The 27,422-nt window shown below is 33.6% G+C and overlaps 1 protein-coding gene across 4 annotated transcripts in view; it reads left to right on the top strand.

Annotated features, from left to right (window-relative positions):
- The window catches only part of Wdr37 (WD repeat domain 37), a 205,768-nt gene that overhangs the window by 155,921 nt on the left and 22,425 nt on the right, over nt 1-27,422 (top strand). For all 4 annotated transcript variants that reach the window (XM_035364361.2, XM_035364370.2, XM_035364385.2 and 1 more), the window contains 3 exons: nt 17,317-17,451; nt 21,238-21,426; nt 26,068-26,252. In XM_035364361.2, coding sequence (XP_035220252.1) covers nt 17,317-17,451; nt 21,238-21,426; nt 26,068-26,252 — 509 coding nt within the window. The remainder of the gene's footprint in view (nt 1-17,316; nt 17,452-21,237; nt 21,427-26,067; nt 26,253-27,422) is intronic.

The following is a 27,422-nucleotide window of genomic DNA, read 5'->3' on the forward strand; positions in this document are numbered from 1 at the left end:
AATTAATGGCATTCTGTAGTTTATTTCTTGCATGATATGGATAAGTGAGTGTCATCGGTATAGCATGCAGTGAGAATATTTTCAAAATTGGGAAGATCATTAATATATAAATTATAGAAAAGCGGAGAAATTACCGCCCCCTGTGGTAAACCCGCGTGAATTTTTCTTGTGGTGGAATAGTTATCTTGAATCTTAGCTTGAAAAAGTCTGTTCTTTAAAAAATCAGCGATTAGATGGATGATGGCAGGTGGGAAATTATAGTTCATCAGCTTCATGATAAGACCGTGATGCCAAACTTTATCGAAAGCTTTCTATACATCCATAAAAATAGCAGCAACTACTTCCTTTTTATTAAAATATTCACCTATGAATTCTACGATTCGGGCGGTCTGCTGAGTCGTTGAGAATCCCTGGCGAAATCCGAATTGATGGTCTTTGATGATGTTGTTTTCATTAATAAAAGTGGTAAATCGAGACACGAAAAGCCTTTCAAAAAGTTGTCTCGCACGCTGGAGATAAAAATGTGCTTTATTTCGAGAAGTGTTGCCACTGCTCCCTTTCAAATCGTAGAGTTTGTTAATAGAAAATCTCTAAGTTTTACGATGAAATAAAAATAGCATTGCCAAACATTAAATACATTATTTCATATTCCAAAAATTTGTGGAAAGCAATTTCCGACCGTTCCCATCTTCAGACGACTTTAATGAGCCGAGATATTAATTAAAAACTCTGAAAACACCAATTTTCGCGCTGAATTTTTCCGAGTGGCAACAGTTCCGCGCTTTGGATATAAAAATGCTTTATTTCGAAAAGTGTTGCTACTGCTCGCTCAGACGATTCTGTTAATCAAAAATTTGTTAAGTTTTACAAAATCTAATATATATAATGAAGAATGTCTGTTTGTGTGTTTGTTTGTTCGCGTTATTGATATCTGATCAATTATAATCAATTTTTTTGCCACATTGAATCGACTAAAATTGAATATAGGTGAAATATTGGATAGAACATGAGCTTTTGTGACCATTTGATTAGAAAGACGAAAATCATTAAGAACTGCGAGGCATTGTTTCTGATATAATGAGAGAGAATTGGTTTATTTTTCTATGGAAAATTTTTATGTGGGTGAAAAATGTATGACTATGAATGATATTTTTGCATCGTTATTACAGAAGGATTACAGAGGTATCGTTCTCTCTGTTGTTGGATAAATTACTGTCAATCTAACTTAACTGGCATCGAGTACTTCCATTAGTAATAACTATTTTGGCACTGTCTGCGAGAAAAATAAGGCAGTGGTTGCTTAAAATGTAAAATTGTCATTTGTAAGCGCCAAACACCTACGAACAATGAATGTGGACAAAATGATTTGCAGGTATTAAGAATAAAGAACATTATTAACGTAATTTTGCCTAAGGAAAGAAACTGTAAAAGAAATTATTAACAAACTTGCTTGTGTTGAGGATTTCACTAAAAATTCAGTTACAGAAAATGACAAGTCAGGTTATTTTATTTTGAGACGAAGGTTTTATTCAATCCTAATGTGGTCATGAAATCTTGTACTGAAATAAATGATGATGTAAGTGCGATCGTTAGGAAAAACATTGTAGACATACGAGTTCGTAGGGTGTGTCGACATTTGCCTTCTGTCCTTCAATGGCATTTTGGTTTAAAGTTGGACCGCTCGATGTGATCACGTGTGCTACTTTAATAACGTTAACCGTTGAAAGAAAATATCCCTGGAAAAGTCGATGAAAATTACTAATTTATTGGAAATCTAATATATATATATTTGTAATAATAAAATTCCATAGTCATGAATACACTTAAAATTCTAACTGTATGTTCTTTTCATTTTTAATGGCGACGTTCTCTTATTTGAAAGTACGTGTAGAAAAGGCGGGAAAAACAACTTGACTACGGGGCTGTGAATTTAATTCCACGTACTTTCAAATAAGAGACCGTCGCCATTAAAAATGAAAAGAACATACAATTAGAATTTTAAGTGTATTCATGACTATCGAATTTTATTATTACAAATATCACTAATAATGAACAGATTGCCTGCAGTTAATTATCAAAAATTTGTTTACAAACCTTTTATCAATGTTTCTAAGAATTTTTTATTAGAATATCTTATTCTTAATCATGTAATGCGGAGAGCCTGTTTTCTGTCAATAATTACAAAGTTTCTTGTGAATTTATCCTGTATTATTTTGATGTTTTCTTCTTCCATTGAAATTTACTATAATCTACAAAGAGTTTTTCATATGTTTTGATATGTTTCAGTAAATAATAGACAAATGTATTCATCTGTCTTTAATGCTGCTCCTGGAACTCTTTTACCCATGCAAGATTATACGGAATTCTTTGATCCATCCGGGATTCGAGTTCATCACATTATTCTGAAACTATCCAAGATTAATTATCCGTTTTTAAGATGCATGTTATCTAAGGTGGAAATTTTATTCAAGATTATATCCTGGAATTTATCCATCAAAGATTCATATTCACCACATTATGCTGGAACTGTCCAAGGTTGATTATATTTTATTAAGTTCCGTATCGTCTCTGAACTTTTTTATTCATCCAAGATTCAAATCCTGGAACTTTTATCCATCGATTATCAAGATCCATATTATTCTAAAGGGAATACGTTGCTTGTATTTTACTAACATTTAATTAATCTGTTATTATGGAACTATCCGTTAATAATATTCGTATTATCCTTGAACTTTTTTATTCGTTAAAAATTCAATTCCTGGAACTCTTTTATCTATTCATTATTATTCTGAATGGGACGCTTTTTGCAGTGGTTTCTTTTAAGCAGTTACTGTTTTTAGGATGGAAAGGGAAAATACCCACTAGGAATTTATATATATAATTTATTATTAGAAAAGGTTTTTATACAGTGTCTCACAAAAGTGATCGGACACTTGGGTTTTACAAAAGCAAACTGTAGTAAAATAAATTAAAAAAGCATGTAAAAATTTCTTGTGGCTGTGTTTCATACTTAAATTTAGTAACAAGTATTACATAACATACATTTTCTCAAAATATTAAAATATTAATTTAATAAAAATACAATTGTTTAGAACGGAGCAAAAAATGGCTCACATAAGTGATGGGACACCATTAGATACTACTACGTATTACAATAAAAATATTTTTGGGGGTTTTTATTTTTACTCAAAGCAATTGAGAATAATTTATAAAATCGTCTGCAGTATTTCTCTCCAGTGTGTTTTGGAATTTTTGTGTTTTTTAGCTCTGTGCAGCCATGAATGCTAAACGAAAAGAAACTTTGCCTGAAATTCGAAAATTAGTTATTAATTTGCATATTGAACGGGGAAAATCTATTAGAGAAACTGCTGAAACAGTTAACTTGAGTCATTCAATAGTTTTCAATATCATTAAACGATATAAAAAGAATCATATGATTTAGGATAAAAGATGACCTGGCCGACCATCAAAGCTATCCAATGGAATAAAGCGAATTACCGTTCGAAATATTAAAAAAAAAAAAAAAATCCAAGAATGAGTGCTCCTAAGGTTGCTGCTGATTTACAAGCATTATATGGAGTAATTATTAATCCTGAGACTATTAGAAGAGTAATTCGATCTGCTGGATATCACGGTAGAGCAACCAGAAAAAATTCTTCGTAAGTGAAAAGAAAGAAAACTCACCCTGGCTTTTCCAAAATCCAACATAAATAAGAATTCTGATTACTGGAATGAAGTTATATTTGTTGATGAGAGTAAATTTAATATATTTGGTTCTGACGGTAGAATCTTGGTGTGGAGAAAACCCAGAGAAGAATTTCGTAAACAGAACTTGGTGCCAACAGTAAAACATGGTGGTAGAGGAGTTATGGTATGGGGGTGTATGTCGTCCGCTGGAGTTGGCAATCTTGTTTTTATTGACAGTATAATGGATCAGTACAAGTGTGTTGACATTTTAAATCAAAATTTGAAATCTTCAGCACGAAAATTGAACCTTCATAACGATTTTAAATTCTACCAGGACAATGACCCCAAGCACACTGCTTTGAACGTTAGACTCTGGCTGCTGTATAACTGTCCTGAAATAATGAAAGCACTACCACAATCTCCAGACTTAAATCCCATAGAGAATATTTGTCAAGAATTGGTATCAAGAATTCGCAAACACACCATTTCTTCAAAAGAAAAATTAAAATCGGTGCTTCAAGAAGAATGGAAATAAAATCGCTCCAGAAATCACAAAAAAATTAGTCGAATCCATCCCAAGAAGATTAAATCATATTTTAAAAGTAAAAGGAAATCCAACAAAATATTAAAACCTTTTAAAAAGTAAAATTTTTGGATAAATATTTGATGGAAAAGTAAGTGCCCCATCACTTATGTGTGCCATTTTTTGCTCCGTTCTAAACAATTGTATTTTTATTAAATTAATATTTTAATATTTTGAGAGAATGTATGTTATGTAATAATTGCTACTAAATTTAAGTATGAAACACACCCACAAAAAATTTTTACATGTTTTTTTAATTTATTTTACTACAGTTTCCTTTTGTAAAGCACAAGTCTCTTGTGTATTTGAAATCGACGTGTACATTGATAGCCGAAAGAAAATCGGATAGGTTACTTAAACTACTAGAGAGAAAGTATGGAAAATGTAACATTTGATAGAATGTTAAGAGTTAGTATAAAATATTTTTATTAAATTTACGGTTTGTATTCATTCAATATCCAAAAAAGAAAAAGGAGGTGAAAAACTATACATTCTCCTCCCGCCTTCATGTGTGCGTTTCAGCGTTTTATGTCTTATGTAAAGTCGGCGTTTTTCGTAATGATGCCGAAGATTTATTTCATTCCCTGCTTAATTAATTAAAACACTAACTGAAACATATTGGACCTGCGTAACGGTGTGTGCACCTTTATGAAAAACGTCGGATTGGCTTTTAAGGGTGCCGTTGATCAGTTTTAAGCGAGAAACTAATCATTTCGTGTACGCTTCCTTATGCCGCAACACCGTTGTGAAGATTTCCATCTTTTCGAACAGCGACCGACTTGCATAAGAGTGAGGCACAGTTATGATGCTATTCCGAATCTTCCTCGACCCCCTCCCCCAACAATGGCCGAGTGGTTAAGACCGCTAAATACTGATAGTTCGACTTGGCTTCCGTTCGATCCCATGCGTAACGTAAATACAAGCCAATTTCCTTTACAAAGTCCTCCACAAAGACATCCCTCCTCTTACGAAAATAGCCCCCATGACTTTGTGATATTCAAGTAACCTAAACCTAACTAAACAAATGTTTACAAAGCAAATACTTATGACAAGAAATAAGAGAATTGCTCTGTTCGTCATGTCTGCAGGTATCTCGGTCTTTTCTTCTAAATTAATGTATGACGTTAAAAGATAATAAAATGATATAAGTTAAAACGTAGATATATGTACGTGTGCATGCGTTGCTTATATTTTACTAACGACTATATGAAACATATTCAATAATAATAATCAATCCATTCAATAATATGTTCGGGATTAAGGGGTTTGCTGAAAGTTTCTAATACTAAGTTCAACTATAAGGTATTTCACCCGCCTTCTTAGCATGCCTTCGTAGTATAGTGGTCTACACGCTGGGTGCGTATTCCAGAGTTCCGTGGCTCGATTCCCGGCGAAGGCCTTGCTCATTTTTCACTTCTCTTGCTTCGAAATATGCTATTGTCTCTACAGTGGCGCCTGAGCTAAAAGGATGGTGGATGAAGATTCTCCACAGTAAGGAAGCAGAAACATCCGTGAATAATATCGTATTTCAAATGTTCTGAACTTAAAGCAGATAACCAGAATAACGCTTAGTGCCTGCAGTTATCAATATGTAAAAACTGTTATTAGAATGTAATATTCAACCTTGTTATTTTGGAGTCTTCCCCGCCGTGATGTATATTATTCTGTTTGGTTCATGTCCGTGGGCCGGAAGCCATCGTAGCGGTGCACTCACTCACTCACTCTCCACACCCAGGATTTGGCGATTGGGTCTCCTAAACCCCAGTCGCCCTTTAAAAGGGGGAAAGGTATTTCTCCCGCCTTCTTAGCATGTCTTCGTAGTGTAGTGGTCTGCACGCTGGGCATGTATTCCGGAGGTCCGTGGTTCGATTCCCGGCGAAGGCGTTCCTCATTTTTCACATCTGCTTCCAAAATACCTAATGTCTCTACGCGACTAATCAGAAAAGTAGCGATTCTTGTAATGCGAAGTGAAACTTTGAGTAATACTTAGTAATTGAGTGCAGTGATTATCAGAAGTTCAGAACAGTGGAGGTTAAAAATCTTCTGCACGACTAATATGAAAACTTTATGCATTTTTGCAAGTAAATCTAATGAAAGCTTTCTTGGCACAAAGCTAAACGATGTTATCGATCGATGAAAGTTTGTCGACGTGAATAATAATATGGTGATACTTTTCCGTCTACGTGCCTTTCATGTATAAAGAAAACATACTGTATGAGGGTGTGTTTTTTTTTTTTTTTTTTTTTTTTTTTTCGGGGAGGGAAGATATTACGTGTGCAATCATCCTTTGCAGTAACTAAAACTATTCACGTCATATAGCTTTGCATCGTATGTATTTCAGTAGCAAACGGCATGATCGCAGATATTATACACTCCATCAAATCCATTCTAGCTTCTTGTCCACCCCAGTAATTTATCACTCATAGATCTGCTTTTAGGGTAGGAGAGCGATCTGCAAACTTTGTCAATTCGGAGACGAGTAAAATGTTTCTTTTAAAGAACCTTTAAAATTATAAAATTTCTTTTATTGCATCAATGAAACTAGAGTTTTGTTTTGAAACCCCTAAAACTGTCTTGTATGGTGTTAGAATCTCTACAATACTCAGAAAAGTAAATGTTAAAGTATCTGATGTGGACGTCGCATGACTACCTTGTAAGCTCTATTAAATTATACAAATTTTTGCTGCGCTTCATTTAAACTTATTTCCCCGAATTTCATTAGAGATATACAGTCAAAAGTCGTTAATCCGGACTCGTCGGGACTTCGGCGATTCCGGATTATAGATCATCAGTTTAAATCTCGTAAGATGGCATGCAGAAATTCTAAAATTAAAAATATGAAACCGTAATTTATGAAATAAAGAACAATTATGATCTAAAGGGTATCAAAATTTGCACAAAAAAAAAAAAGCTTAATATTTATCTGTTTATTTTATTAAACATTTCTGTCAATGTAAGTTGTTTAAGTTGCTTCGTTTTATGTGATAATACTTTCTCTTCAATTCCATAAGCAGGCATAATTTCTTGTTCGGTTACAAAGTTCCGCTGTTCAAGTCCCGTAATTGCTGTGCCGAGAATACCGACTAACTTGTCAATCGAAATTTTTTTCGTTTTCACTAACCTCTCTGTCACCTTCTTCATGTCTTTATCCATTTTTTGCAGCAATTCCACTTTTTGTTTGATGGACAACGAAACATACTTTCGTTTTGTAGATCCTTTGGGAGCTCCAGCATCGGAAATTCTATTTGACATCATCGAAAGTTCAAGTTTACTTTTATAAAATTGCTCTTACAGTCTGCAAAAAATAATAAGCCGGATCCAATTCGAAGATTAAGAGGAACAACGCAATCATCAACATTAACTGAAATAGATAATTAGATAATTTTAGCTTATACCGTCCGTTATACATAAAACACGCACTCGAAAACGTATTCTGCGCTTGCGCACACGCATATGCGCAGTCGTAACGGTCTTACGCGCACGCGTAAACGCCTATGCGCATTTGTCTACGCGGCGCATGCGCAGAAAGTTTTTAGCTTTGAGGTCCTGATTATAGATCATTCCGGATTATGGGTGTCCGAATTAACGACTTTTGACTGTATTTCTCATTCAAGCAATTCAATTCTTAACTTTGCAGCGGGGAAAAAATTCATAAAAACTTAAAACATCTTCATTAAAAATTGTAAAATAAAGCAACATCTAAAACACCAAATACAAGTCCCCCACTCCCCAATTTAAATTAGAGTCTCAGCGCAAAAACAAGCAATTCGGCCAACGGACAGGAAGACTTAATTTTCTGGGCACAAAATTTATAAATTTTCCGGGTCCAGATTACAGACTTTTGGTCAGTCAGGGAAGTCAACTTTTGGTCTCGCAGGGAAGAAAGACACTGAAGTTAGTGCACCAGCTAACTTAATTCGCTATTCTACTAAGAATTTCAAATGTAAAAGTGGTTTCGTTAGGCCTAGCGCCACCTTTTAAATTGTTGATAAATCTACAGCTATTGCATACAGATTAACTTAAAGGCATTAAAACCTTAACTGGAGCATAAAAACAACACAATTTAATCACTTTTTAAGAAAAATTTCACAATTTAGCAACATATAAAAATACAAAGTCCGTAATCCGGACTCGTCAGGACTTCGACGATTCCGGATTAGGGGTTTTTCCGGATTATAGATCATCAATTTAAATCTGGTAAGATGGCATGCAGAAATTATACAATTAAAAATATGAAATCGTAATTTATGAAATAAAGAACAATTATTATCTAATAGGTATCAAAATTTACAAAAAAAAGCTTAATATTTATTTGTTTACTTTATTAAACATTTCTTTTAATGTAGGTTGTTTAAGATGCTTCCGCAAAAAATTCAAAAAGTTCCTTTTTCTTGTGTCATATATAGTGGACTTTCCAATACCATAGTTCTCACATAATTTTGAGACGGATAGGCCTTTATCCATTTTTTGCAGCAATTCACTTTTTGTTTAATGGACATCGAAACATGCTTTCGCTTTGTAGATCCTTTGGCAGCTCCAGAATTGGAAACTCTTTTTAACATAATCGAAAGTTCAAGCTTAAATAAAATTGTTCTAACAGTCTGCAAAAAATAATAAGCCGGATCCAATTAGAAGATTAAGGAACAGGGCAATCTCAACATTAACTGAAATGCCTTAAATAATTTTAACCTAGCTTAAATCGTCCGTTATACATTAAACGCATGCGCATAAAGTTTGTAGCTTTGAGATCTGGATTAGGGACATCCGGATTATAGACTTTGTACTGTATTAATTTAACAAACATTCTCTATTCGTAAAAAGCAAATTTAAAAAATAATATGTAAAAGATTAAATAAGCAACGTAAATTTTCCTTCTCAGTTCTAAAAATACACTCATGTCCAAAATTATGTTTACATGCATAAATTCACAGATTTCTCAGAGACTATGACTTATAATTTAATGAATTTTCGTGGAATCATACATAACATGATGACACATAAATGCAAAACAAAAAATTGAAGATCACCTCATATGATATAAAATTGTAGCATGAAACAATAAAAATGGTAATAAAGTGTGACAAAGAGAGTTAAGAAAAAAAGAATGATTCAGAAAAAGAATTAAGTCTTACGAATTTAATATGGAATATGATCTCCCCTGACTTGTACACACATATCACAACATGTTTTAAGGCTGGAAATAACGTTGTTAACCACAGTTTGGGGAATTAATCTCCACTCTTCCAGCAATGCCGTCTTCAGAGCATTTACATCTCTAGGAGGAGGATGTATACGTGCAATTGCTCTTCCAGGGTAGTCCCATAAGTTCTCTATCGGGTTAAGGTCAGAAGAGTTTGGTGGCCAAGGTATTCGCTTAATGTCTTCACTCTCAAGGAATTCATCAACGAGGTTTGCTCGATGTGGACGGGCATTATTATCCATAAATAAAAAGTCAGGTCCATATGCACCCCTGAAAAGTCTTACATAAGGATCTAAGATCTCATCTCGATATATCTGGCCTGTCACAGATCCGCTGCTGAACACGTGTAGGGGCGTACGTCCATCGATCATTATTCCACCCCATACCATCACACCTCCACTACCGAAACGGTCACGTTCCACAATGTTAGAGGGATCATTTCGTGTTCCTGACTCCCTCCAGATGTAAACACGTTTAGAATCACCAGTTAAACTAAACCACGACTCATCAGTAAAGAGAACTTGGGACCATTGATGTTCAGTCCAGTTTTGATGTTCTTTACACCAATTAAAGCGATCCCTCTTTTTCCGTGAAGAGAGTAAAACACATACCCTTGGCTTTCTGGCATAAAGGCCTTTTTCATTAAGCCTTCTGTATATTGTTTGCTGTGATGCAACAGTTCCAGTGGCGGCTGCAAGCTCTGAACTTAACTGGCGAGCAGTAGCCTTTCTGTTACGACGGGCAGTTAATGCCAGATACCGATCTTCAGAAGCAGTTGTCATTCGTTTCCGACCTCGTCCAGGCCTCCTTACAACACTTCCATCATTTTGAAACTGTTTCCATAGCTTAGAGACTGTCTGTCTTGAAATATTCAGACATGTGGCTGTTTCCATGATTGACTGCCCTGATTCTAAACGGCCGATATTTCGCCACTTTACAGATTCTTCCAAATGATACTTCGAAGCCATAACAAACCGCTTTGAGTCCCTACACACTGAAATCAAACGCTACGTTGCAGAAATTCACTCAAATATTCAGTTTGTGCAAAGCGCTTGATTCACCCTTGGATGACGTAATGCCTAGATTTGCATATCAAAAACCGTTTGATTACTTTTGATTGGATAATGCTAATTAGGCTTGGTTTTCACACATTCCCTGCAAATACGGATCACATTGATTCGATATTTCATTGAATATCATCATTTTTGGGTATGTAAAGATAATTTTGGACATGAGTGTAGTAACCCCTCTCTGCGCTGCGTCATTTCAAGATTATTCTATGTCATGATTCTTACGTAATTATGATGATGTAAATGGAACTAAAACTCAACCAGCAATAGTAATTTTAGAGCAATATTAACTGTCCAATCAGAATGCTTTGAGAACCAAAACTAACTCAGTTTGACTTAAGATTTCATCCTGAACATTACACACTTTCTTTCTACGTTTCGCCTTAGCTGCATTGCTGTCTGTCTGGTGCTGCTTTCTTGCTACAAAGTTATCAAAAATGTAAGCCTTTTTTAACAGGCATATTTAATGTGCCGACTTGTGTGTAGCTGAAAATAAAACTGAAGATTTAATTTGCATTCGCCTCCAATTTCCAAGTCATTATGGATCAACACTTCTTCGCCATCAAAATGCCTCCTCCTGCTCCTGAATTTATTACATATACAGTCAAAAGTCGTTAATCCGGACTCGTCGGGACTTCGGCGATTCCGGATTATAGATTTTTCCGGATTATAGATCATCAGCTTAAATCTCGTAAGGTGGCATGCAGAAATTCTAAAATTAAAAATATGAAACCGTAATTTATGAAATAAAGAACAATTATGATCTAAAGGGTATCAAAATTTGCAAAAAGAAAAAGCTTAATATTTATCTGTTTACTTTATTAAACATTTCTTTCAATGTAAGTTATTTAAGTTTTGCTTCGTTTCATGTGATAATACTTTCTCTTTAATTCTATGAAACAGACATAATTTCTTGTTCAGTTACAAAGTTCCGCTGTTCAAGTCCTATAATTGCTGTGTCGAGAATACCGACTAATTTGTCAATCGAAATTTTTTCGTTTTCACTAACCTCTGTCACTTTCTTCGCTATCGGAAGCGAATTATAATGACGAGGAACTTGTTTTAAATCATATCAAAGACGGAGCACATCGAGATGAAATACTAATTTGGTAAGGAATTATAAGCCAAATAAAATAAAAACATCTGCCCTGAAGATAAGGATAGTGCTGACAGATCAACTTCCAATTTATTACGCGCCCGCTGCGGCGTTCCCCCCGCCGAGCAGCGTGAAATTGATAAACAGATTTCGGATTTCAAAACATACTTTCGCTTTAGATCCTTTACATATTAACAAATATATATCGGAAATTCTATTTGATATAATCGAAAGTTAAAACTTACTTTCATAAAATTGCTCTTACAGTCTGCAAAAAATAATAAGCCGGATCCAATTCGAAAATTAAGGAACAACGCAATCATCAACATTAACTGAAATAGATAATTAGATAATTTTAGCTTATACGTCCATTATACATAAAACGCGCACGCGAAAACGTATTCTGCACTTGCGCACACTCATATGCGCAGTCGTAAAAGGTCTTACACACATACATAAACGCCTATGCGCATGTGTCAACGCGGCGCATGCGCAGAAAGTTTTTAGTTTTGAGGTCCGGATTATAGATCATTCCGGATTATGGGTGTCCGAATTAACAACTTTTGACTGTATATGTCATGATATGAATGATTCGTAGCTTGGCGGTGGCGTAATAGATGAGTAGCGAAGAAACTTGGCAAGGCAAACATGTCCGGATTCAAAATAACTTTATTAATGAGGAAAACAAGTCGAGATTCGCAACATTTGGTTCATATACGGACGAGCGTCTTATGCGCTCTCATTTTTGTTAGATGAGCACATATTCCTTGAGCAAAGAAGGTAGCCGCAAAGAGGAAAGCTTAAACGAAAGTGACGCATCAGTTCGTAGAAAGAAGGGAGGCAGTCAGTTTTCAGTTATGATTTACAATTTGGTGATTGGCCGAGAGGCATCAGCATTAAGGGTTACGTATCATCATATGATTAATTTGATTGATGCAGTTTAGATTTACGATGCTATTTTTAGGACAAATAGGAAGTTCCCAAATGAAATAGAAAATAAAAGAGGTTACAGTGAATTAAATTTAGAAGTTTGCTTTCATAATTTTTATCTTACAGATATATAATTTTGTTGCGGCCAATTGCAACAACAAAGGGAGATGCACAACTATATAGCAGCCCTGTATGTAAAATTTCACCGTTCTACAGCTCGTTATTTTTTTAGTTATGTGAAATACATACATACGTACGTACTTAGAGACGTCACGAGAATGTCCGTTCTGAATCCATTTACTATCTGTTTTGGAAAAAATAGCTCTTTATTTTGCCCACACCTATAGATGTCATGCAAAAAAACAGCGTCTTATTGTATTCGGGAGCAGTGAAAATGGATACTTCGTACAAGGAAGTAAAAAGCATCAATGTAAAAAAAAAATAATTTGAAAAGAAACTTATTGTTTCATTATAACTTAATTTGTGCATAAAGATTTAATTCAAGGAAATCATGTGATGTCCATGTCAGCTTTTTTATATAATTACTCTAAAAATTATAAAATTTACAGATAATTGATAGATCATTTATTAATAATAAAAATGTTAATTATTATGGGATTCAAAATATTCAGAGAAATATGAAATTTACAAAAAATAATGTAATATATTGTGAAATACTATTATGATTAAAATATTTGTGCATTTTTCCTCCAGGCATTCTTAATATATGATTTAGAAACTTTTTTAGTTATTGTACAATGTACTACATGAAGAAAAGGATCAAGACAATGCCTGCAGCTGGCTTCTTTGAAATATGTAAAGTAGTATTACAATATCTACGTACAAATGCTTTTTAATCTGCTAAATTCTTAATGCCTATCCTCTGAAGCGGTATACACCACATAATTCCTCTCTGAATTTTCAAGCAGAAAAGTTAATTGAAAAGTGATCAGGAAGAAAGCAAGTAAATAATGGTAATTAGTCAAAATACTCGGTGAATGTCTTATCTTAATGAAGTATGCAAAGAAGAATTTTCTGAGAGAATCTGACTTGTATTTGCATATGGTAAAAACTGAAAATGTTGGAAATTTCATTCTATTAACCTCGTGTAAATTTAACAAAGTTAATGATTTTTAACCACTTGTCAATGATAAGCACAATATTATGATGAAGTATTTTCTGTTCTAGGAGGTTCTTTAAATGCGCTGCCCAGATGGTATAGTGTTTAGGGGAGCCTTCTGCTTTACCAAAGGGCCGAGGTTCAATTCCAGGAGAAGACATGATGTAATTATCCGTCTTTTCATTGGAGGTAATGGTGGCCCACCTATAAGGTGCTTCCACAGTAAAGTGACCAACACTTGTGGCCTTAAAGTCATTTAAGTGCCCGCCAGTTGGGAAGGAGGGAAAAAGATTTAATTCAAATTATTTTGGATAACAATAGCAATTGAAATAAGAAATATTATTAAGCTAATTATTTCAGGGTAATTTTTGCAGTTCATGTGGCAAATGCACATATCCATTTCTTAAGGCCCCCTAGCACATTTTCCATGCATTGATTGAATATTTACACTGGTGTGCAAAACTTAAGCAACAATGTAAATTGTAAACACATAGCCGTGAAATTGCACAAAAGGGGTTCTTGCGATCAGTACAATGAACACGCAATTCAGTAAAAAGTTCATACGTATGCAAATGTCGGGAGCAAAATATTACAGGCAAAGTGAGCGTACGCAAAACGCATACGGTTGGCAATCTCATCTAAAGACTACAATAAAAGGAAGAACAGAGAGGCAATTAAAGACATTTGCTGCAAGTGCACTCTTTCCTGAAATGTGGCTAGAAGAAATCACCTGGACGACTTCACACGTGGAAGAATGATCGGAAAGCTAGAGGAGGGCCGTAGTGTGACCAATGTAGCTGAAGAGTTCGGAATCAACCAAAAGTACCATTTTGCGCGCTTGGAAAGCCTTCCAAATCACAGGTACAGCTGTTATAAAGTTTGGTGGTGGCCGCCTTAAGAAAAGAACTGCAGTAAATGACCAATATATTGTCTTGCTGGCGAAAAGAGCCCGTAACCAGTCAGCAAGCGCCACAGCTCAAAAACTGTGTACAGCAACGGGACGACAAGTGTCACGGTTTACTGTGTCCCGACACCTTCACAAAGATGACCTTTTCGCCCGCCGTCCTGAACGCTGCATCCCTTTGAAAGTTGGTGATCGGTGCCACCATTTAAAGTGGTGCAAAGAACATAAAAACTAGACATCTCATCAATGGAGTTGTATCCTCCTTACGGATGAGAGTCGTTTTAGAGCCAAAAGCGATTCTCAACGCCATTTGATTTTGAGAAAGGTCATGCCACGGTTTCCTCCCAGTAATATCACGGAAAGAGATCTTGGTGGTGCTGGAATTCTCATGTGGGGAGTCATTATGCTGAACAGGCGGACAGAACTCTCTCTCTCTTTCTTTTTCTTTTTCTTTTTTTTTTTTTACAGAGGTTTCTGTAACCGGAGATCGCTATTGTCAGGAGGTGATCTTTCCCCATGTGTGTCTGTTCCGAGGTGCCATTGGAGCAGACCTCGTTTTTATGAATCACAATGCACGACCACATCGAACTCCTACTGTTCAGAAGCTATTGGAAAGTGAAGATATCACTCGAATGGATTGGCCAGCGTACTCCTCCCCTGATTTAAATCCCATAGGACATGTGTGGGAAGCTTAGGGGAGATGCCTTGATGCACGATTACATCCTCCGTGAAACACTCAACAACTTAAAGAGATGCTGATTGAGGAAGGAGAACTCTTACCTCGAGACCTGTTGGACAATCTGGTGCTGGGTAGGAAGAGACAGTTCGAAGCAACCATTGCAATAAGGGGAGGGCATATCATATCCCATACTAAAGAACACCTGCTTGTTGTTCTTCCTCTTGTACAGACAATCATGTGTAACGATACTGAGTTTAATAAAGCCTTTTTTCTTTTCATTCCATATTGTATGCATTGTATTCATTTTTGTGCAACTTTCGTTATCGTTTAAATACAAAATGCTGTCTCTTATTCCTGAAATTCATATCTCTCAGATGATTACCTCCTGGAGTTATGGCAAAAAGAACACCTGTTGTTTAACACGTTGAGCCGGCAGTGAACTTTCCGTGTGACGGGGACCGACACTGGAATTTTCGTTTGGCTGGGACCGGCACTGGAATTTTCGTTTGGCTGGCATCGGTCCGCGGGACAGACAGTATTAAAGTTAAAAAATAAATATAGTCTCAATGAAATGTGATCAAATTTAGTTTTAATGAAATGTATTGAAACATTCTGAACAAAAATACGGCTTAGCTCGCTGCCGGCTGAACGGAAAGGACAGCAAATTCGGCGCCGCGCTCAACGTGTTAAGTTTATCACAGTGTATAATACAAATAATGTGACAGCACACTGAACTGGAGATAAGTTATATGAATTGTTACTATACGAAATATTATAGTAGTCTTGAAGTTTATTTAAGAATTCTTCATATCTTTTTTTCTTTACCACCTAGCCAATTTTTCCCATTCAGTTTTAAATTTGCATAAATTCCAGTTATTTCCTGAATATATTCAGGTCTTATATGTTTTGTAATGCTATTTAATTCCATACACAATAACAGATGGGATTTGGGATTGGACTAACCAGGGCAGGCAAAGTGAAAAAAGGTGGCTGTAGCCCTCCCCCAAGTTTTATGCCATTTGCCAAGGCACAGGAGTGCCACTGTATAGAGGAACATGTGCTAGTGTCATTATGAAATCCATAGCCATGAGAAAAACAACTCTTATCAAAGCTTCCAGGACACCTATGTGAAAGTTTTAATCTTGCCTAATAGACACCAGTTTGCACAAAGATTCCAGTGCCTTTTTTCTCTCATTTAAAAATGAAAATAACTCTCCAAGACACAAATGTTCCCATGATATAAAAGCACAGATGTGCTAGAGCTCTTTTGGTATTCTTCTGTTATCAGGGCCAGATTCAGAAATGTATGTATATATGCATGTATTTTTTTTTATGTGTGCATATTTATTTATGTATGTGTGTGTGTACACTTACACATATATGCATACATACATTTCTGAATCTGGTCCTGTTAACAGAAGTAAACCATTCTTCCCCTCCCAATGGTGGGCACTAGCTATTATAGGCATGGGCCACTACTAAGGCCAGAAGTGGTGGTCACTTTATTATGGCCATTGCTTTCTATGAAAGGCAGACAATTTATATTCAGGCCTTCTCTAGGATTGGAATGCAGACCTTTCAGTACAGTACTCAGTGTTACTAACCACTTTCCTGTCTGGGCAGTGCTGGAACTCTTATAAAGTTCGGTATCATGAAGAAAGATATCTTCATCAAGGCTGCCAAGCAGAACCTTACTACTGTTAAGTTGCTGAACATTGGTAGTTCGGTCTGGGGCTCAAATCCTGGCAAACAAGCTAATTAAATGAATGTTTTAATAGATTTTGTTTCCATGTGTAGCATGTATACAAAAGAAAGATCTGATGTTAAGGCTTTTATAATGATTTTCTAGGGAAGTTAAGGTTAAATAGCCAAATCAGTTAGCAGGGAAAGGAAGAAGCAACAAGAAATTTATCAAGAGTAGATAATTACAATGTGATGTTTTTTTTAGGAAACTTTGAATGCTGATTTTTTTATTATTTAACTGATTAGTAATTATATTCTCAAGTTAATTTTCTCCTACCTTAACTGATTTTAAATTTTATTGCAGTAAAGGAAAAAATTGAAGCTTTGAATGAACAGCTAGAGAGAGAGCCAGTCTGTGTTGCTGCTGATAGGACTGAGCTGGTGGATGGTACTGAGGCAGCAACTTCAAAAAACAAAGGGAAAAGAGAATCACTAACAGGTATAATTCTCCAGTATACTCAATAATTTAAAGTATATATTTTTTTTAATCCATAGACTGTTTAACTTGATCTTTATGTGAAATAATTTTTATCATAATTCAAAATCAATGTAGATTTAGTTTCTGTAGAAACTAAATTTTAGCTAATTTTTTTCCATCTTCTGCAGAGACATAATGTAGCATATCCTAACTAAGTACCATATATTCTGGCGTATAATGCTCACTTTTAGTGCAAAAAATAAGATAAAAATTTATGGAATTTTAGAAAAAATTATGCCCTAGATACAAAAATGATAGATTAAAAATAAGGAAAAAATATGCACATAAAAAGTAGATTTTTACATGAACCTTAATACTGTTTATTTAAAAGAAATGACATACCTTATGAACTTGATTTTCATTATCAGATAACCGGAGAAGTTTGTTATGTTCATCTTCCGATATATCTTCAGGCACATCATCGAATTCTATTTCATCTTCACCATCATTCTTATTGTCCTACCATCATAAATATATGATCATCATCCATTCCATCTTTCATCAGCACCAAACATCCTTGCTGCAGCACAATTTCCATTTCTTTTCGCAAATTGAATGACTTTTAAAAATGCCACTGTATTGTTTTGTTTGGCAAGAGCCGTATTTACAACTAAAAGGAACGCTAAATCAACTAAGTCAAAGTCGATTTCTTAATTCGATTCCTAAATAACCTTCGATGTTCACTTCAAAATCACGGCATCAAATAACTACAGAAAAAGAAAACTGTTGACTCGTAATGCCATGAATTCATTCAGGTTGAAAGGGCAATCTTACTCCAAATTATGTCCCCCTTTCCTTAAAACCCTAGAATAACAGTGTTGTGCAGAGCTGCATTGAGTACATCCCACCCTCTTTGTGGAATTACTTATTCCCTCAAGCATCTTCCCCCGCACATGAATTAGCCCCCTTATCGATTGTCAATTCAGTATATCATTGTTCGAATGCATGGAAAAAATCCTGAAATGAATGATTTCAAAAGATAATAGCATCTCGTGTTATCTTTCAGGTTTCTTTGCAAAGAAGAGTGTTCATGTTATATGGCAAATATACCTAAAAATTCATAAATGTAGTTTGAAATTATAGGTGCAGGTTTATACGCCAGAATATTTCTCAAGCTGCATAAGGCCAATTTTTATCTAATCTTTTGCCTTATTTTTTGGCGAATTATTACTCATTCCTTCAACAGAAGTAACTTACTATATGCTTGAAAGGGAAATAAGCCTTATTTCAATTTATTTATTTAATATATATTTATTTATATAATATAATTTATTTATTTTAAAGCTAATTTTACTCTTAATATTTAGTGACAATATTAACTGTCAATGTTTACTATTGGTAGTGTCTATGTGTATATGAACTAATGTAGAAAATACTAGAAACAATGTCTAATATTGTCAGCCCATAGTAAAATAATACAAATCAATCCTAAGTTTTTATTTTTTTTTAATAATTCTGTTTTCTATTATTTAAATATAAAAGTGTTAAGTATGTTTGATAGGTAGTTATTGCATAATATTTTATCCAGTGAAAACAAATAGTTTTGCTGCACTAAAAACATGCTCACCTTTCTAACATTTAGTATGAAACAAAATTTCAAAGTATTTTTCAAACTTATAAATTAAAATAATAAACTTATAAATTAAATTACTTGCCTTGATTTTTGAAAAAGAAATAAACTTAACTAATGTTTCTCCCCCCCCTTGTTTTTTTTACTTATGCTTAGGAAAAGAGTAACTTTAACTAGAGGCAAGTATTATTATGAAATGACAAATTAATTTCAAGAATTTTTATATTTTAACTTTTTGATAACTGCTGGTATCAAATAATTGATTTAATTTTTTTAGTGATTGGAAATACATAACACATTTTGCTCTGGCATCTTGTAACTAAGTGACAGTAATGTTACATTTATTGCTAATTGTTAAACAAATAAATAATTATATATTTAGTCTCTCGGTACTTACAGATTCCAGTGGTGATCAAAGCATGGATATTGTAGCATTTCAGAGTTGTTTCTCTGATCTAGTCGGGCTTTATATTGTTCTGTGCGTACGAGTTCATAATAGATTGAATGCACAAGTCTGATAATAGGTTAACCCTCTCACTGCCTACTTTTTTTTTATCAAAATAGGTTCAAAAATTGTGTATTTTTTATTACATATTTCAAATCTACATATATTTTAGAGTTAAATATAAAAAAAATTTTTGTAAAAGAGTTATGTAGAATTAGATCATAGAAAACGGTTGTCAGAATACTGAAATTGAAGAATAATGATATTAAAAAAAATTTTGAAAATTAATATTGGTTAAATTACGATTTATTTTATAAAATACAAAGGTAAAACATATATACTAATGAAAATATTTGCATAATGTAATATTTAGCATATCAATTTTGCACCACTGTGGAACGTTTTCAATAGAAACTGAATTTTCAGATTCATCTCTATCTGCAGAGGAATCTGAGAAATTCTCATCAGTGTCGCTATAACTATCTTCAATATACTTGAAATCAGAGTCAAAACTACTATCAGTGTCGCAAATATCGTCAGGAGTATAGGTTATATCACTCGCGAAACGCTTCCTGCCAGACATCTTTGAGCTCTGAAAAGTGCGTGCAAGATGCTACATTACTTAGTCTTGTATATTTGGCAGAAATGTGGACAACTATTGCCATCTGTTAGCCCACATATAAATAAACGATTAACATCACAGAAAAGCCGAAATGAAACCTTGAACGGGGAAAGAACAGGTTGCACAGTTAAATAGACAGCAAAAATTCATCTCCACGGAAATCGCGGGATGCGCAGCGAGAGGGTTAATAAAATTTATTATTGTTAAAAGAAATATATCAGAATGCTTGAATTTTTCTCAGAGATATTCATACAAGTGTACACAATATTACGCAGTATAATTAGTAGTAGTTATACTTCAAACTACTAAAAATGTTAAAATACAACGCAATGCAAAGTGTTAACTAAAGAGAAAGCTAACTTTAGTTTATCTCTTCACACGGAACTACAACTCGCAGAAAGAGTAACTAAGCCGTTGAACTGAGACACTGTTTCTTAGGCCTTTAATAATTTTCAACTGGTCACGCAATATCTTTCTTATAATTTCTGCTTCTCGAGATTTGTGGAAAGCAAAAACGGTGTGGAATTACAGTTACAGCTAATATGGTGGTCAATTACATTTATTCAGTTTCAATATAAATTACCGAGATATCCATTTACTCAATGTTAAATGCATGCGCTCCTGTATTTTTACTTTTCCGACATAGCTTTCTCTTAAAATTTGTCTCGCACTGCATTGCACTGGGAAATACAAAAATTTTAATTATAATCCTATAAAATTGGCTATCTAAATATAAATTTGTAACAATATGTTAAAAAAACTAAACAAATAAAAATTAAAACATCCAGCAACAAACTAACAAAGTATTTGACAGAACTATTCAGAACATAAACTGTTATTGATGGGGTTGGTTTTTTAGGAATATTTCAAAAGATGCTCGAGTGTTTTTATTTATAGTTTTATGTTAAAGCAAAGCATATTGAAAGAATAAACATTATATTGTATTCTTGAGAATAAAATGTAAAAGTACAATGTTATGATTCTTTTTAAGTCAAATGCAGTTTTTATTTCGTAATGTCATTTGTAACCATGAATATATACATGTATATTATTAACATTGCAAAAGATATAGTGTGTTAAAAAATACTGAACATTTAATTTTCATATTAGCTAGTCAATTATCCCAGAAGATCAAAAGCACGTACAAACTGAAAGCATCGACCAGCCGAATAGTTTCTACTTTCAAAGCTCCTACACTGACATGCCGTTTATCGAAAGAATATATAGGCCATAGGGATGGAGTTTGGGAAGTTAGTTGCTCTCGATATGGACCGCCTGTAATAGCTACAGCTTCAGCAGGTAAAATAGTTTAATATTGTTCATTTTTATGCATTATATGCAAGTCTCGCAAATTAAAGTGTATTCCATTTACTTAAGAAAGTAGCATATTTTCAAAAGAAGGAATTAATAAAAGTTCACAAATTTTATTGCATAAATTTTTTCATCACAATTATGTGCATCAGTCAACTTAGAGCATGCATAAAAATTTAAAATTCCGGAAAAGGAGTTAATTCTTTTAACTAAATCAATTAGTATTTTCAATATACAGCTTTGCAATAACACATGGATTGTATTCTGAATCTGAAATTTAAAACAAAATGAGTTGTGTGTGCTCTTGTGTTTTTCTTTCTAACCACAGATTGTGCATACTTTCTTCTATTTTCTATTTTTATATTCTTGGGATTTTTCTCTGTTCAAAAAGAGTTAAATGAGAGTCAAATATATATATTTTTTAAATACATAATGAGGCATGTATTTGAGAACTCGGTGGTGACTAATTTCTTGCCAAGCTAGCATGGCAGAGGCAAGAGCCATTTCCAAAATTGCACTTAGAATTCCATATAAATGTAATCAATAAAATTTAAAAAGCAAAAACACTTTGCTAATAAAACACTTAACTTTTTTTATAAATCCATATGTAATTTCTTCTCCCCATGAACTGAATGTAATCTGTTTCTACTGGGGGGGGGGAATTAGAGAATTGTGCAAATTCAGCATCATGCCCAACTTCAGCATTTCACACCACTCAACAACAAATAAAGCAAATAGGTGTGTTAAACAAGATATGGCTGACTAGCATTCTAACACATTGTGTGAAGTTTTTCACATTGCATTTTCATAAAATGTGCTTGTTTAAAAAGTACAGCTTCTAGACACTTTCTTTTTCATCAGCCAGCAAACTCCACATTCCCATTACAATTTATTACAAAAAAAATTAATGTACTCAATGCAAAAAGAAATACGTTTCAGAAAAATGTTGCATTTCAAAAGTGCAATTAAACAGACATATACTTTATGCACATCTGGGTTGCCACGTTAATTCTTTGTCTTTAGAATTGTGTGTAATCAGGAAGTACCAATAATATGTTGTACTTAACGACCTTAATTCCAAACCATCTTTACCTTTGGCCTTTAAGGAAATTATGTTTTAGTTTCTTGGTTCATCAATAGATGGCGCCAGCAGCTTAACTTCTGTCCAACCATTCGTACCTCATTTATTTGCACTTAGCCAGCTGAGGAGAAGATGTTTCTGTGGTTAAACCATTGAAACTAGTCCTGCAAAATTTACAAATATAATGATGATCCTTGTTGTTTGACTTACCCAATAATCATTATTCAGAGTTTTATTTTGAACCAAAATTAATTTGTCTTTACAATAACAAGAATATATTCCCTCAATTCTTAATTGATCAAGAAGGAAGAAAAAATCAGCTCTGATCATTTTCCAGCATTATGTAGTTTGTAAGATTTATATGAAGAAAACTTTAGTATGAGTAAAGCTTCCTTCATATATATTCCTAAATTTTAGTAAAGTTTAAAAAGTGTGTAGATTTTATTGTTTTATATTTATTTTATTTTTCTATAAAAATAAACTTTTATATTATTATTTTTTTTTTAATTCTGAAATAGAATCCATTTTTTATTATTAGATTTTTTGTACATTATTTTAGGTTTAACATTATGGTTTTGATTTTTTTTTATTGCAGTGCAACTTTGAAAGATTTGAGGCAGAATATTTGCATTCCAACGAAAGTATTTGTATTTTGACATTTGCATGCAATATCAATGTTTGTTGCACTGTAACTGTTGGCACTCTTTGTAGCCCGAGGATAAAGACTATTTGCAGAGTTATATTTTATAACTATTTGCCAACAGGCTCACTTTCAGTTGTACTTCACTATTCCTGCTTGTTCGTTGTTGATATTTGATGTTGGCTTATCATCATGTGTTTCATATTTTACCTTTTAATTTTATATAAGTTTAATTTTAGAGCTTACTAAAAAGTCTTCAGCTTTCCTTTTGATGAACCTTCTGACAAGTTTGGAGTATTGTGGTGTTAAACCTTCGCCACAGATTGAAATCTTTGATTGCACTTAATAACATATTTTAACTTTTTGTTTTGTTTGAGGACGTTTCCATCCTCCCTCAGAGTTCTAAAAAGAGAGAAAAATAAGGATTATTTTTTCTTTTAAACTTTGCTTTTGTGACCAGGTCTTCTTTCAGAAAAAAAAAAAATCAGGAAACTTTTGATGATCTAGAGACATAAAAACGTAATAATTTGACAAATGATATGTACTGATAACTAATAACATAAATCAGAAAACACAAGTACAAATCTTTCATAAATTTTAATATCAACACTTTTTCCATTAACAAGAATGAAGTGTAGTATCTTACAAAACTTTTACCATTAATCTTATTTGCCATCACCATTAACATAAATGGAGTTCTTTAGAAATTCTGTAAAGTTTTGTGCTTACTCTTATGAAATTACATATTAGCTCTCATATGTAATTCTCATCAAAGCTTTTAGTTGTATCATTTTTGAGAAAGAAGTTAAAAATGTAGCATACATTGGCGAAAGTGCTGATCATTTTCTTTTAAATATACACCTATATTTTGCTTTAAATTTATTCAGGCTAGCATCAAAGATAACATCCAACACCCTATTTTGTTTTTGGACCAGATTTTTCCCCAATTCCGTGTGATTTTTAATTATCCAAGATACTGCAAAACATGATATGAGAATTACTGAAAGCTTATTCTTTACAGTCATAGTTCCTTGGGCGAACTTCTGATACTTTATGTTCCTTTTCCTGAAGACTTTTGCTTTGTCCCCCTCCTCCGTATATAGTTCACTAAAGAAATTCTTGAAATGTTTGAAAATAACTGTTCTATATCAAGAGTTTTAACAAACTGCTTCATGTTGTCCACAGTGATGAAAGATCAGTGACATGCAATGAAGGATGCACAGCAATATAATATCAGTGCCTTTTGGGAATCCAGGAAGAACTCTTACTTAATAATGTGAGAGAAATTAATCTGCTGCAGAGAAATTAATCTGATGTAGTAACTCTTTCATTTGTTCATGTATCTTGATGTTTTAACTAAATAGTAGGGAAATTTCATTAAATCATCTTAAAACTGATTTTTGCTCAGTTTTCTCAACTCCAAATGTTTTCTTAAAATCACGTGCACAGATGATTTTTTCAAGTTCTCTTTATCATCAATCATCTGGACAAGTAATCGATGATTGGAAAGAACAGGAGACTGCACATGTTCAATGTTGTCTTCAACAAAAGAGGTTGACAGTCGTCCTGGCCTTGCAGCCTTCACGACCCTCACTGACACTTAGTCCACTTGAAAAGAGCTTTTTTCATCAGTGCATTATTTCCATAAACATTTGAATTTTCTGAGAACTTTTTCCAAGATTCGCCAAAAATTTTATGTTCATTTCGGTATTCTATCTGTTCATTAATATTCATCATAAACAAGAACAAAGAAAAGGATACAAAAAAAAAAAGTCACCTCTAGCTGTGTGCTTATACTTTAACAGTCTGGCAGTTACTGCCACTTCAGTGGCTCCCCTGCCAACAAAGCAGCAAGTACCCATGGCCTAACTTCAACTTAATGTCACCATACTAGCTCAGTTCTCGTATTTATAGGACAACTATGTTAGCCGTTAACAAATGGCATTTATTAGCTGGAAAACCAAACTCATATTTCACTAACTCCTAAACCAAACTCATATTCAGTTCCTTCTATCCACGTTCATTGTATTTCAGAATGTACAATAGTAAAAACGGGCATTGTAGTTATCCCTCATATTACCCAGATTGTCTGTCAGTTTTGTAACTTAAAATAAGCTTTTTAATGGTTATAATTTTTGACATTTCAGAAGCTAAATTTTCTGTCTTTATAGAGAATATAATTTGTATATGTGTGTATTTGGGGGTACTTGCATATTTTCCCACTGATCGCAAAAGTTCGTGGAGATCTCGCCAAAACTGTACCAGTGTCTCTGATAAAAGTGTGAAGGAATAGACTGCTCTTTATTTGGTTAGGCTCAATGCAAGCCACTCTATACTTAATATGCAGGTTATTATAAATATGGTATATTTAAAACTTAAATAACTGCAAGCTCAAGCTTTGAGATTATCTTACAAAAGAATTCATTAAAACTATTACCAGAATTCATTAACAACAAAACTCTTACCTTTTCTAGAAACTCTACACTGCTTACATTCACTGAAATATGAATCTGACTATGGTATCTCTTAATGTCACATTTTGACAAACTTTGTCTTTTAATGTTTTAAAATCATTTCCGCAAGTTTGAAAATACTCAACTGCTTTATAACTTGTGATTATGAAACCTAACCTGATCAGAGTTATGTGAAATCAAAGTGAAGTTCTTAAGAATGTCTTGTAACATCATGCTTATCCATTATTGGCTATAAATTGCACTGTTTGGCAGCATTATTGAAATTAACCAATGGCAAAATATTCAAAGATCTTCTATGATACTGTGCTAATTAAATCAATGCCAGATCATGTTTATTTGATTTTTTTAGTTAAATTAAAGAAATAAGTGAGACAGTGGAATTTTTTTTATTTCAATCTTATTGAATCTTAATTTATATATTTTGCTTTTTTTAGATCACACAGCAAGAATTTGGGATATACACAATGGCAGTTGTATACTGCAGTATTGGGGGCACAAAGGTTCTGTTAACTCTGTGCGATTTCATCCAACTCAGGATTTGGTTGTATCTGCGTCTGGAGACCAAACTGCTCATGTCTGGCCTGCATCTGTCTCTGGAGGGACTATAATTGAAAGCTTGGTAATTCTGATATGAGATATAGATTATATATATTATTTACACATTAATATTTTCTTAATGAAAGCAGAAAATAATAGTATGTACTCGTAAGTAAGCTTCATGTAGACAGCATCTGCAAAATTACATTTATTCCATGTTATGAAAACCTAAATTGAAATTAAATAAATGAAGACGTAAGCTGTAATAAGGTGGCCATTATGAATATGAAGGGACTGTATATGATAATAATAGTATTATATCAGTGCTGGGTTATTAATAATATATTGAAATTCAATGATTAACGAACTTTGGTGATCGTACAAATGCAATGAAATATACAGATAAAAAAAGAGCTTGTAAATATGGGTTATTACATTTTTAATTTATTCAGTATGTAAAGAGAAATGATGATATTTCACATAATTTAATAAGAAGTAATAGCGCAACATCTTTCATTTTATTTTTTCATTGTTAAATCGGTCACCACTAGATGTCGAAATTGTTATTACTTCTTTGAATGAATTAAAGAAAGTATTGTAATTGCAAAAAATTTTGGGTATATTTCAATGGAAATATGCATTTTTATTGCTCCCGAATCCATTGAGAAATTTTTGTTGCATAACATCACTACATACACACAGATTTTTTTGTCCACATCAGATTTTTTTACATACAATGCCACAGAATGTCCTTTTGCCTTGATATTTGATATACAATGTATATATAGAGTAATAGTTTGAAATAATGAAATAAATTTTCGTTGTTTAATACAGTACAAAGTCCGTAATCCAGACGTCCATTATCCAGAATAATCTATAATCCGGACCTCAAAGCCACAAACTTTTTTTGTGTGTGTGTGCTTTACGCATGCGCATTTAATGTATAACGGACGGTATAAGCTAGGCTAAAATTATCTTTACTGATTCTAAGGCTTTCAGTTAATGTTGCAGATTGCACCGTTCCTTAATCTTCTAATTAGATCCAGTTTATTATTTTTTGCAGACTGTTAGAGCAATTTTATAAAAATTAAGCTTGAACTTTCGATTACGTCAAAAAGAGTTTCCAATTCTGTAGCTGCCGAAGGATTTACAAAGCGAAAGCATGTTTCGATGTCCATCAAACAAAAAGTGAAATTGCTGCAAAAAATGGATCAAAGGCATATCCGTCTCAAAATTATGCGAGGAGTATGAC

This window comes from Stegodyphus dumicola, chromosome 4 (assembly GCF_044657685.1).
Source record: "Stegodyphus dumicola isolate Sdum_Otavi_A_Nest chromosome 4, ASM4465768v1".
Lineage (NCBI taxonomy): Eukaryota > Metazoa > Arthropoda > Arachnida > Araneae > Eresidae > Stegodyphus > Stegodyphus dumicola.